The 14,113-nt window shown below is 37.5% G+C and overlaps 1 protein-coding gene across 1 annotated transcript in view; it reads right to left on the bottom strand.

Moving 5' to 3' along the window:
• Positions 1–14,113, bottom strand: part of LOC148943082 (KAT8 regulatory NSL complex subunit 2-like) — a 45,025-nt gene that overhangs the window by 14,811 nt on the left and 16,101 nt on the right. Inside the window, exon 2 of the mRNA XM_089102633.1 lies at positions 7,764–7,950. Within this exon, the coding sequence (XP_088958759.1) occupies positions 7,764–7,950 (187 nt within the window). The remainder of the gene's footprint in view (positions 1–7,763; positions 7,951–14,113) is intronic.

Genomic DNA, 14,113 nt, shown 5'->3' with positions numbered 1-14,113 from the left:
AAGGCGTTGGTGTGTCAATATGTGACTGCGTCTTTTAGGCTGGGCTTAATTAGGACAAAAGGTTTCCCTTCCTAGAATCATAAAAGTCCCTGCTCTTCCTTCAGTTTCTTTTGAACCATGGCTGGACTAGGACAGGCTAATCTTCACAAAAAAGCATCTCCAAATGGAGAGGTAAGTAACTTTTGACCTGTGTCCGCCAAAAATCAAAATGCATTGAGTACAAATGTTGTCTGATTGTTTTTTGAGTTACTGGGCGGGGTGAAAAATTTTGGCTATAGGGAAAAGGGAATCTCAGCTTTCATTCGATTTACCCTCGTCGATAGTTTGGCTTTTATTAATGGAGCTGGTAGTTTCATCGCAAGGATGATCCAAGATTAAGAATTGCTCCTTAAGACAAAGTCCATCCAAATAATCCATATAAAGGGAGATAGAACACAACCCTGCTTAACTCCTGATTTAATACAAAACCAGCTGCTAAACCTCATTTCCTACCTTAATCGCAGCAGTGTTATTCTCGTAGATAGCACTAATTACTTTAATGTATTTGTCTGGTATACCATACAAGGATAAAACCTTTGCTAAAACTCTTGCATCAACAGAATCGAACGCTTGCTCATAATCTATAAAACTAAGGACCAAAGGTGTTTGACAACTAAGGCACTTCTCAATTATTAGCCTAAGAGTGAAAATTTGGTCAACACATCCTCTACCTTTTCTAAAACCGCACTGCTCTTCTCTTAAAACTTTGTCTACGGCATCTCTCGTCTAAAATGTATCATATTACTAAGTAATTTGCTATCTACAGAGACCAGACTAATGCCTCGATAACTACCGCACTCACTTTTATCACCTTTCTTATGAAGTGGCTTAATTAAGGTTTTCCTAAAATCGTTAGGTATTCCCCCTTTTTCAAAAAACGTATTCATAATCTTCAGTAACTTATTTCTTTCTAACCTCAGGGCCACCATATTTAAGAAACTCATTTACCACCTTATCAGCGCCTGGAGCCTTATTATTTCTTAATGATTTTAGTACTGTCGCTAATTCTTCCTCACAAAATAAATCTTTATTCACATCCAAGGTGTCACAAACTTTTTCGTTTTCCTCTATATCTTTTCCTGCAACTCTATCTCGGTTTAGCAAATTTTCAAAATGTTCTTCCCATCCCTCTTTAATTCTTCCCTTATCCCTAATTGCAGCCCCGTTCCTATCTTTAACTGAGCCAAGTCCAGACGACTACTCCTTCTCAATTTATTAACATGCCAGTATTATTTTACTATTATGCCGTCTAGCTGCATCTTCCAGATCCTCGGGATATCCATGGCCTCTACTTCCCACCTCCTTAGTTCGTATTTTAATGCTTTCTCCACTTTCTTTACATTCCTTTTGTTTTCATATGATCTATCACTCATGAGCCCCCAAATTATTAAGCTTACAAAATAAAATCGAATGAGAAATTGTTTTAGTCAAATGATAAATTGAAAAAAGTCAAACGCTCCTTCAATGTCCAGGAACAGGCGTGCAGGAATTTCTTTTTGGTCAAAAAATCACTCACAACCTGGTTTAGTTTCCCTTTCGGAACCCAAATTGAGGCTTTGAAAAACTTCTGATCTTCCAAAAAAAAATTATACATCCGATTACATAACACTCTTTCTACACAAACAATATTAAAATTGGGCGGTATTTAGAGGTCGTCCCCTTTATGTAGAATTCCGAAGCTTTAAAACTTTCGAGTAATTTTCGAAACCTTTAAAGGATAAGAAAAAACTCCTGTCTGAAATCCTACACTTATTATATTTGCAAATAAATACGTAATACCAGGCATAACTACTTTCACAAGGTTAGTAAAAGAATTAGTAGTAACTTCAGAATAGGTAGCTTCAGAAGAAGTAGAAGAAAAGCAGAAGTAGCTTCAGAACTACTACGTCTCATAAGTATATTAAATAAAAAAAACAAGTTTTTATAACTGAAAGTAAGGAGCAACATTAAAACTGAAAACGAATAGAAATTATCCCGTATATGAAGGGTTTCCCCTTCTCAATACCTTGCTCTTTATGCTAAAGCTGTTAGCACTTACGGAGTATATGTTCGTTATGAGTTTTAAAGTTGCTCCTTCTTTTAATTAAAAAAAAAAAAAATTTATTAAATCTCTGATCGTTTTACAAATAACGCCGGTAAATCTGGCTCACCCTACATGACATATACCTCCCCCCACCTCATGGGAAACTTCTCAGTGAAAAATTTCATTCAACGTAAAGTGAATCCTCCTCACGTCAAAATTCCCTCCAGATAGTTCCATCCTATATATAATGAATATATTATATTGAATATATTACATCATTATATAATAATGAATATTCCAGTGTCACAAGCCAAGTTCGACCAAGGTATTGAGCTCCAAAATGAAAAATTAGACCGACTACTTAGTAAGCAGGGTGATTTAATAACTGCAGTAAACAATTTGTCTTCCGAAATACAAGAGTTAAAGAATGACGCTTTAGAAAGAGATAGCAAAATAGCCGAATTAGAACGGTCACTCGAAGAGCAAAAGCAGAAGAGCTCGTTGCTCGAGCGTCAAATGCTTCTAATTGAAGTGAAAGAAAGAAATTCAAAATTGATCATACACGGCTTACCGACGGATATTAATCCGAATCAATCCCTTGAAGCTCACGTGAAAGATCTACTTAAGAATACCTTAAAAATTGCGTGATCTGTGTCAATTAACAAATGTTACCGCTTAGGAGGAAAAACTGACCATATAATGAATAGAAGCCGTAATCAAAGTCAGTCACGTAAACCGACAGTTAATCCAGTTCTAATTAGGCTCAGGAATGAAGCTGAAGCTTATCTGGCACGGACCTTTTTAGGTCCATTTGCTAATTAGGCTCAGGAATGAAGCTTATCTAATTATGCAAAACGCATCCAAGCTTAAGGGTTCTGGAGTAAAAATTTGCACGGGCCTTTTTATGTCCATTTGCTAATTAGGCTCAGGAATGAAGCTGAAGCTTATCTAATTATGCAAAACGTATCCAAGCTTAAGGGCTCTGGAGTAAAAATTTGCACACAAATTTTTAGGTCCATTTGCTAATTAGGCTCAGGAATGAAGCTGAAGCTTATCTAATTATGCAAAACGTATCCAAGCTTAAGGGCTCTGGAGTAAAAATTTTCACGGACCTTTCTCTAGCACTTAACGCTTTGCGCACAGGATTCCTTACTAAAGCAAAAGAGATGAAGGAGTCTGGATTGATTATTGCTCCTCAGAACTAATCAATAATTGAATAGAAATTAGTGATATGAGCCTATATTTACAAGGTTTTGTAAAGTATTTTGTTTATTTGGAGTTTAGTGGGTTTGTTTGTTAAGTTAGTTGATAACGTATGATTGTTTGAGGATTATGAATATTTTATTTTCGGATTCCCGTTTGTAAAATGCCATGATGAGTGTTCCCCTAAGGTTTGTTCTTAATTTTTTTTTATCAATATGCCTAACTTTTATATTTCATCTCCTTCCTTTGTGCCATACTATTCCTGATTTTTCTTATATAAGGTTTTCATGTTATAAAGTATATAATATATATTTGTTTCTTTCAGATGAAGTTCTGGTTACATTTGTATCTCCTTTGACTTTCCGTATGGTTGGTAAGTCACTTTATATAAATGAATACACCCATGATCGAGATAATGGATGATATGCTTCGCAAATTCGCGAATAAAGGCGCTGGTTTTAGAGTAGCATTTTTGAACTGTCACGAGCTACTAAATATTTTTAATTAGATATCCCTGTTTATTTCTTGTAATGAAAAGATTTCTTCGCCTCTTGTGAAACATTTTTGAATGATTCGATGAAGATGTTTATTAACAAACAGGAATATACCTTTTTTTCACAAGAATCAGATTAATAAGAGACAGGGATAAGGTTTTTTCATTAAATCAACAATTAGTCTGATCTACGTTTGAGTTTTTCGGCAGTTAATATAGGTGCGAATGGTATGGAAATATTTTGTTATGTATTTTACCAGCCTCCAAGTTCTCCTGCTTCAAAATTCATGGAACTTCTTGATGATTTTATGCTTATTGCTACGAAAAGTACCTAAAAATTGTTATCATGGGTGAATCTAATATTGATTTATATAATTCCAGTGGTAACTTCCAGGGAATCTCTTCTGATGGGGCTGACTTGTTATCAGTTTGCCTGTCTGGTGGTCTCTTACCAGCTTGTGTAGTCCCAACAAGAATAAGGAAAGGTTCTTCTTCCCTTATTGATAATTTGTTTAAGAATCTGGAACTAGATTCTAGTGATGTGGTTATTGAAGATTTCTCGGCCATTTGATGCTTGTGACTGACCTTCACTTAATTACAGAGTTTAATAGGCCTACTAAAAAAAAAAAAAAAAAATAAGAGTGACTAGTAAAAATTCGTCAAGTAGACTTAAAGTAAGCCTATTGCTTTCTTCAAGTGATTTTTCTTCTTGTTTAGAGTCTTCGGACCCTGATTTTGCTGCTGAATTTTTTGTGAATCAGTTTAAACCTTGCTTCAATAACGCTTTCACTCTACGCCAAATATCAAGAAGAAATAGCATGAAGACGGTTAAGCCTTGGATATATCCTAGATTGCTGGTATTAATAAAAACTAAGAATCTGTTATATAAGGTCAACTTAATGCATCCATCTGAAGTTAATTTAGCTGAATTTCGCAGATACAAAAATTTTAAGATCAGCATAAAGACAACACTGCACTGGAGCATTTGTTAACACTAAAGGGTCTCCCAAGAAGACGTAGGAAATAATTAACAAGTGCTTAGGAAGCATAGGACCCATGATCTTCCTGATAAATTAATAGCCGAAGATGGAACTAAACAGGGAACTACAGGGAAACTACATGGGGAACTACGATGGAACTACAGGGAAAGTGGAAGTCATCAATACATTAAATGTACACTTTGCAAAAATCGGCGAGGAAACCGCGCCAACTGCTGGAAACGACCAGGCCCGTCATCTGGAAAATGAAACTGGAGAGGACTTTCAATCATATCTAAACCCGTCTCACGATTGCTCCATTTTTCTTACTCCTGTAACCTCAGATGAACTATTACTTACAACGAAGCTTTAAAAGAACGGATCTTCGGAAGGGATTGACGGGTCATTTACTGATCTGATTAAGTGCCTAGCACCAAATATTGTAATCCCGCTTTCCCATGTGTTCAACCTCTGTTTTAAAACCGGAAGATTTCCTTCTTGTTTCAAGTCTGTAAGAATTATCGCTTTGTATAAAGGAGGAGATCCGAAGAACCCAACAAACTATCAGCCGATTTCAAATCCTGTTTACATTTGGAAAGTTGCTCGAAAATTGCCTATATAACTGTATAAGTCAGCTTTCTAATGAAACCTAGATTTTTTAGTCCAATGCATTTTGGGTTCCACAAGTCTCACTCTACTGAGCATGCTGTTATGGCAATGACTCAGTTTGTTCATGACGCCCTCGATGAAGGTGACATTCCTGCTACAATTTTTATAGGCATTAAAAAGCTATTTGATAGGATTTCTCATAAAATATTGCATACTAAACTTGATAACTGCAATATAAGAGGCCCAGTTAATGACTTAGTAATGTCGTACTTAAAAAACCGAAATCAGTATGTCGACGGAGGCAATATTTCTTCCTCATCAATATCTCAATCTCAGTCAGTTGGAGTTCCACAAGGCTCTATTTCGGGTCCACTGCTATTTCTTATTTGTGTGAATGATATCAGTAACAATATCAAAGATATTGGCCTTAACACATTACTCGCCAATGACACGGCATGCGATATCAGCAGCCCCGACTCTAAATATTTGAAGCTCAGGATGAAATCAGCATTAAAGAGGCTTATCTTATGGTTTTCGAGAAATAAATTGTCTATTAATTGTGCTAATACAAAATATCATCGTCTTCTCTCGTACTGGGAGAACAGCATCGGAAATTATGACGATTAATATTCAGGGCCTACCCATAGAAATTGAAAGACTTGATAGTATTAAATATTTCGGGATAATGATGGATTCAAATTTGTAATGCAAAGGCCATGCAATTTATCTTCGAATGAAACTCTCAAGTAATATTGGAATGATGAATCATCGGAAATTTATTCTGCCGTTTTTAGCCCTGAAATCTCTTTATCATTCTCTAGTACATTCATATATAAATTACTTTCCCATTATTTTTTTGAATACTTTAAAACTCATATTCTTCCTTTTCAGAGGCAACAAAATAAAGATCTGTGTATATTGAAAATTGCCTCCCTACACTGTATTCTTACCCTGGTAAATCGTCAACAAAAAGTGTATATCAAATTTTAATCTTCCACTGGATCTTTTCCTTCTTTCCATTCTGTTCTTTATATGATAGAACATGTTCAATGTCTTTTGCCTGATTATTTCTATTAGTATATTTTCTCAGGATGAAAATCAGGTTTTACATCCTTATTCAAACCATGGCAGTTCTGTAGTTCGTCAGGCTTTAATAAAATCTGAAAGGTCCCGTTTTTCACCATTGGATAGCATTATATATAATTGGAACAAATTCATAGATTTATACATTTAAATAAATCCTTTTTTAATAATAAGATTTTATTAAAAAATCAGTTACATATTAATTATTAATTTAATTTCTGGGTGGATAGTCCTCATTTTATTTTATTTATTTTTATTTAGTTATTTTGAATTTATTGGCAGCTTTGTTTTTTGCTACCGTATGGAGAGTTAAAGAACCATCTTTTTATTCCAGTATCTGCATATAGTATTATTTATTTATTGGTGAATGAATAAACCTACACACTGTGGGTAATTAATTTGATAGTCTGGTGAAAAGATTTTTTATGGATTAATAAAGAACTTGAATAAGTAAAGGTTATTTTACATAAGGAGTGGAGTGCAATCCTCAGCATTACTCCTTTGGAGCAATGCTGTAAGAGTAAGAGGGTTTGGAGGCCACCTCCAAACCCTCTTACAGGTTACAAGATTCCCACAAGCTTGATTATATATGAATAAACAAAAGGTCCTACATTGTCTATATACGCTAGACTACAGACACTGTTTTCTGAAAGTTATAGAATCATATACTTGGGGAAAAGACATCCCCCCACACTAGGTCCACATATTACTCACATATTAAACAAACTTCCAGCACTGGCGTTATAACGCAAGAACAAAAGCGAATGTCTGTAAACCATGTGCCACTGAAACCATGTGCCACTCTCCTCTTACATTCAGAATATAAAAGTGAAACTATAAACTATAGTGCTAGAAGCTCCAAGGACCCTGATGTGGCGAATTCGTCTGTTCATTCAGTTGCTGCTCAACAAATTTTTAAATGCCTTTGAAAATGTGAAAACAATTTTCACATGATATTATCATATCTGCTTTATGGAATACAAGAATATCATCTTGTAAAGGTGTAAAAGATGACACCTTTATTCATCAGTTTTATACCTTACGTTAAGAAGGAAAACAGACAAAAAGAAGAAAGAAAATGCTAATAAGTTAGCCTAATCTAGGTTGCCAAAAAAAAAATCAGCACAGAAATGACAAAATATGAATAGACATGATCTGTCCACAAATTTTTAAATGCCTTTGAAAATATGAAAAAAATTTTCACACAATATTATCATATCTGCTTTATGGAATAAAGCATATTCCATATCAACCTCTCCATTCAACCTCCTTTACCACCTCTTCCTTAAAATTTGTTGTTGGTTACAGCTTCAAACACAGGCATAAATCAACTAACCTTAAAGGGTCATCCAGGTCAGAATCAATGCTATCAGCATCTGAGTCAGCATTTTCAACAAATGTATGATCAACTAACATTGGTGCAATGTCTGCTTCACTTTCATCAGAGCTGATGTCTACAGCTGGATCTATAAGTGAAGCTTCAGTTTTGAATGTATTTAGTCCAGATGAGCTAGCTTCATTTCCTAGAACATAAACAGCAATAAAGGATAATAGGCAACACTGGGATAGTTAAATCTGAACTTGTTTTGAAGCATACAGGAGTATACAAGTACACAGAGGGGGGCTACCCTCCAATATTGGTTCCAAGCATCCTTCCTTCCTCAAAACCTGTAGGTTACAAATACAGATTTTGTAATTTATACAGTTATGCAATAATACAAACTTTTTTAGAACAAAAAATAAATGAAAAGAGAATTACACTACATAATCAATTAGTAAGAATTTGGAAGGCAGCACCTAGGCCAGTGGTTTGCAGCTTACAGGCTGCAGAACGTGGTTTGCAGCCTGTAAATAGTGGTTTGCAGCCACATGCAGCTCTTGATAAACTCTTTGTCATTCTGATTATTCATGTACTACAATCAAATACGCATCTAATCGCAAACTAGTCAAAATAAACAATTGGATATTTAGGATGTGCCTCATAATTCATAAACATATTTTTGCCCTAATGCATCTTAAAGTTTTGTTAATGATTTAATTCCCATAAAATTTGGTGCATGATTAAATAACAATATTACTGCTCTACTTGAGCATGCATCACATCTCATCATACAATCAAACTACTTATGAAGAATTATTTAGTGCTAAATATTCAGGGCAAGGGTTGTAAGTTATGACCTGAGGGCATATAAGGTTTTTATGGAAAGTGTTGTTGTAGAAACTTCAAAAAGGGCTCATTCGATTGGAGACTGAAATGGCTAGCATCCTTTTTAATCGTCGAAAGTGATTGGAAGGCAACTAACACCCCTCTCACACCCACCTTTTCCCCAAACACATCCAATCAAAATTTTTAGATACTCATTTTGTTCAACGTAGTTGAAAGTTTTGGAAATTATGTCCTTAAGGATGACACCCCCCCCCCCCCCACAGCCATCAGGACAAGGGTTGTAAGTTATCCCCTGGGGACACATAGGGCTTTTATAGAAAGCAATGTTGTAGAAACTTCAAAAAGGGCTCATTCAATTGGAAATTGAAAGGGCTGGTGCCCTTTTTAAGTCGAAAGTGATTGAAGGGCAACTAACCCCCCTCTCACCCCCACCATTTCCCCAAATACATCCAATCAAAATTTTTAGATATTCATGTTTTTCAACATAGTTGAAAGTTCTGGAAATTAGGTCTTTGAGGATGATAACCCCCTCAGAGCCCTCAGGGCAAGGGTTGTAAGTTATGCCTTGGGGGCATATAAGATTTTTATAGACATTTTGGTCATAGAAACTTCAAAAAAAAACTCATTTGATTGGAAATTGAAAGGGCAAGTGCCCCTTTTAATAGTCAACAATGAATGGAGAGGAACTAACCCCCCTCTCACACCAACCATTTTCCCAAACACATTCAATCAAAGTTTAGAGATAGATATTTTGTTCAACGTAGTTGAATCCTGGAAATTATGTATTTGAGGATGACAAACCCCCCAGAGCCCCCAGGGCAACTGTTGTAAGTTATGCCCTGGGGGCACATAAGGTTTTTTATAGGAAGCGCTGTTGTAGAAACTTCAAAAGGGGCTCATTCAATTGGAAATTGAGAGGGCTAGTGCCCTTTTTAATAGTCGAAAGTGATTGGAGGGTAACTAACCCCCCTCTCACACGCACCATTTCCCCAATCCCATCCTATCAAAATTTGCAGATAGTCATTTTGTTCAACATAGTTGAAAGTTCTAGAAATTAGAACTGGAATTGGAGGAAGAATACCCCCCCCCCCTCAAGCCCATCATTTCCCCAAATACTTCAGATCAACGTTTTGATATAGCCATTTTGTTGAAGGTAGTTGAAGAGTCCGAAAATTAAGTCTTTGAGTAAGCCGACCCCCCACAGCCCTTAGTGCTAAGGTTCTGAGTTATGCTCTGGGGCCATAAAAGGTTTTTATAGAAAGCAATGTTGTAGAAACTTCAAAAAGGGCTCAGTCAATTGGAAATTGAAAGGGATAGCACCCTTTTTAATAGTCGAAAGTGATTGGAAGGCAACTAACACCCCTTTCACGCCCACCATTTCCCTAAACATATTCAATCAAAATTTTGAGAAAGCCATTGGGTTCAACGCAATTGAAAGTTCTGGAAATTATGTCTTCGAGCAGGACAATCTCCCCCCAGCTTTCAGGGCTAGGGTTATAAGTTATGCCCTGGGGGCATATAAGGTTTTCATTGAAAGCTTTGTCGTAGAAACTCGATTGGAAATTCAAAGGGCTAGTGCCCATTTTAATAGTCGAAAGTGATTTGAGGGCAACTAACCCCACTCTCATGCCCACCTTTTCCCCAAACACAACTAATAAAATTTTTTAGATAGCCATTTTGTTCAACGTAGTTGAAAGTTTTGGAAATTAGTTCCTTAAGGATGACATACCCCCCCCCCCATCGCCGTCAGGGCAAGGGTTGCCTGGGGGCATATATGGTTTTATAGAAAGCGATGTTGTAGAAACGTCAAAAAGGGCTTATTCGATTGAAAATTGAGAGGGCTAGTGCCCTTTTTAATAGTCGAAAGTGATCGAAGGGTAACTACGCCTCTTCTCACGCCCACTATTTCCCCTAACCCATCCAATCCAAATTTTGATATATCCATTATGTTCAACATAGTTGAAAATTCTGGGAATTAGGTCTTTGAGGATGACAACCCCCTCGGAGCCCTCAGGGCAAGAATTGTAAGTTATGCCCAGGGGGCATATAAGTTTTTTTTAGAAAGTCTAGTCATAAAAACTACAAAACCAGCTCATTTGATTGGAAATTGAAAGGGCTAGTGCCCCTTTTAATAGTCGAAAGCGAATGGAGAGCAACTAATCCCCCCTTAGACCCACCATTTCTCCAAACACATTCAATCAAAGTTTAGATATAGCCATTTTGTTCAACGTAGTTGAAAGTTCTGGAACTTATGTATTTGAGGATGACAAGACCCCCAAAGCCCCCATGGCAAAGGTTGTAAGTTATGCCCTGGGGGCTATAAGATTTTTATAGATAGCGTTGTTGTCGAAACTTCAGAATGGGCTCCTTCAATTGGAAATTGAGAAGGCTAGTGCCCTTTTTAATAGTCTAAAGTAATTGGAGGGTAAATAACCCCCCTCTCACACCCACCATTTCTCCAAACACATCCAATCAAAATTTTCAGATAAACATTTTGTTCAACGTAGTTGAAAGTTCTTGAAATTAGAACTGGAATCGGAGGACGAATACCCTCCCCCTCAAACCTATCATTTCCCCAAACACTTCCGATCAACGTTTTGATATAGCCATTTTGTTGAAGGTAGTTGAAGGGTCCCAAAATTATGTCTTTGAGTAAGACAACCCCCCCCCCCAACCCTCAGTGCTAAGTCGTCATAAAAACTTCAAAATGATTTCTTTGGAGAGCCCTATTGTCCTTTTTCATAGTCGAAAGTAATCAGAGGGAGAATCATCCCCCCCCCAAGCCCATCTCTTCCCGAAACAATTCCGATAAACATTTTGATATATCCATGTTGTTCAACGTAGTTGAAAGATCTGAAAATTCGAGGATGACACCCCTCCCCCCGATAGCCCTCAGGACAAGGGTCGTAAGTTATGCCCTTGGGGCATATGAGGTTTTTATAGAAAATTTTGTCGTAGAAGCTTCAGAAAGGGCTCAGTCGATTGGAAATTGAGAGGACTAGTGCCTTTTTTATTTGTCGAAAGTAATCAGAGGGCAAACGCCCCCCCCCCCACCACGTCCGTCATTTCCCCAACCACTTCTTATCAAATTTTGAGATAGCCATTTTGTTCAACGTATTAAAAGAGCTCATTCGATTGGAAATTGAAAGAGCTAGTGCCCTTAATGTTTTTGAGGAGGATACTCTCCCGATAGCCCTCAGGACAAGGGTTGTAAGTTATGCTCTAGGGCATATAAGGTTTTTATAGAAAGCTTTGCCTTAGAAACTTCAAAAAGGACTCATTTGATTGGAAATTCAAAGGGCTGGTGCCCTTTTTAATAGTCGCAAGTGATTGGAGGGCAACTATCCCCCCTCTCAAGCCCACCTTTTCCCCCCACACATCCAATCAAAATTTTGAGATAGTCATTTTGTTCAACGTAGTTGAAAGTTCTGAAAATTATGTCTTTGAGGATGACACCCTCCCCCCACAGCCCTTAAGACAAGGGTTGTAAATTATGCCCTGAGGGCATGTAAGGTTTTTATAGAAAGCGTTGTCGTAGAAACTTCAAAAAGGGCTCATTCGATTGGATATTGAAATGGCTAGTGCCCTTTTTAATAGTCGAAAGTGATTAGAAGGCAACTAACACCCCTTCCACGCCCACCATTTCCCAAAACACATCCAATCAAAATTTTCGCATAAACATTTTGTTCAACGTAGTTGAAAGTTCTGGAAATTAGAACTAAAATCGGAGGACGAATACCCCCCCCCCCTCAAGCCCATCCTTTCCCCAAACACTTCCGATCAACGTTTTGATATAGCCATTTTGTTGAAGGTAGTTGAAGGGTCCCAAAACTATGCCTTGAGTAAGACGACCCCCCCCCTCCAACCCTCAGTGCTAAGTCGTCATAAAAACTTCAAAATAATTTCTTTGGAGAGCCCTATTGTCCTTTTTAATAGTCGAAAGTAATCAGAGGGAGAATCATCCCCCCCCCCCATGCCCATCAATTCTCCAAACATTTCCGATCAACATTTTGATATATCGATGTTGTTCAACGTAGTTGAAAGGTCAGGAAATTTGAGGATGACACCCCCCCCCCCAATAGCCCTTAGGACAAGGGTCGTAATTTATGCCCTTGGGGCATATAAGGTTTTCATAGAAAGTTTTGTCGTAGAAGCTTCAAAAAGGGCTCATTTTATTGGAAATGGAGAGGACTAGTGCCTTTTTTATTATTCGAAAGTGATCAGAGGAAATTAATCAGTAATCAGAGTAATCAGAAGAAATTATTATTCGAGTAACCACGTCCATCATTTCCCCAACCACTTCTAATCAAATCTTGAGATAGCCATTTTGTTCAACGTATTAAAAGAGCTCATTCGATTAGAAAATGAAAGAGCTAGTGCCCTTTATATTTTGAGGAGGATACTCCCCCCACAGCCCTAAGGACAAGGGTTTTAAGTTATGCTCTGGGGCATAAAAGTTTTTATAGAAAGTTTTGCCGTAGAAACTTCAAAAAGGGCTCAGTTGATTGGAAATTCAAAGGGCTGGTGCCCTTTTTAATAGTCGAAAGTGATTGGAGGGCAACTAACCCCCCTCTCACGCCCACCTTTTCCCCACACACATCCAATCAAAATTTTGAGATAGTCATTTTGTTCAAGGTAGTTGAAAGTTCTGGAAATTAAGTCTTTGAGGATGACACCCTACCCCCACAGCCCTCAGGGCAAGGGTTGTAAGTTATGCCCTGGGGGCATGTAAGGTTTTTATAGACAGCGTTGTCGTAGAAACTTCAAAAAGAGCTCATTCGATTGGATATTTAAATGGCTCGTGCCCTATTTAATAGTCGAAAGTGATTAGAAGGCAACTAACACCCCTTCCACGCCCACCATTTCCCAAAACACATCCAATCAAAATTTTGGCATATACATTTTGTTCCACGTAGTTGAAAGTTCTGGAAATTAGAACTAAAATCGGAGGACGAATACCCCCCCCCTCAAGCCCATCATTTCCCCAAACACTTCCGATCAACGTTTTGATATAGCCATTTTGTTGAAGGTAGTTGAAGGGTCCCAAAATTATGTCTTTGAGAAAAACGACCCCCCTCCCCCAACCCTCAGTGCTAAGTCGTCATAAAAACTTCAAAATAATTTCTTTGGAGAGCCCTATTGTCCTTTTTAATAGTCGAAAGTAATCAGAGGGAGAATCACCCCCCCCCCTCAATGCCCATCATTACCCCAAACATTTCCAATCAATATTTTGATATATCGATGTTGTTCAACGTAGTTGAAAGGTCAGGAAATTTGAGGATGACACCCCCCCCCCAATAGCCCTCAGGACAAGGGTCATAAGTTATGCCCTTGGGGCATATAAGATTTTTATAGAAAGTTTTGTTGTAGAAGCTTCAAAAAGGGCTCAATCGATTTGAAATTGAGAGGACTAGTGCCTTTTTATTATTCGAAAGTAATCAGAGGGCAAATGTTCCCCCCACGTCCATCATTCCCCAACTACTTCTAATCAAATTTTGAGATAGCCATTTTGTTCAACG

Source organism: Artemia sp. Qi Xiang Cuo, chromosome 16, assembly GCF_049724085.1.
Source record: "Artemia sp. Qi Xiang Cuo chromosome 16, ASM4972408v1, whole genome shotgun sequence".
Lineage (NCBI taxonomy): Eukaryota > Metazoa > Arthropoda > Branchiopoda > Anostraca > Artemiidae > Artemia > Artemia sp. Qi Xiang Cuo.
Note: the sequence above shows the minus strand (reverse complement) of the source record. Positions and strands in the feature narration are given on the sequence as shown.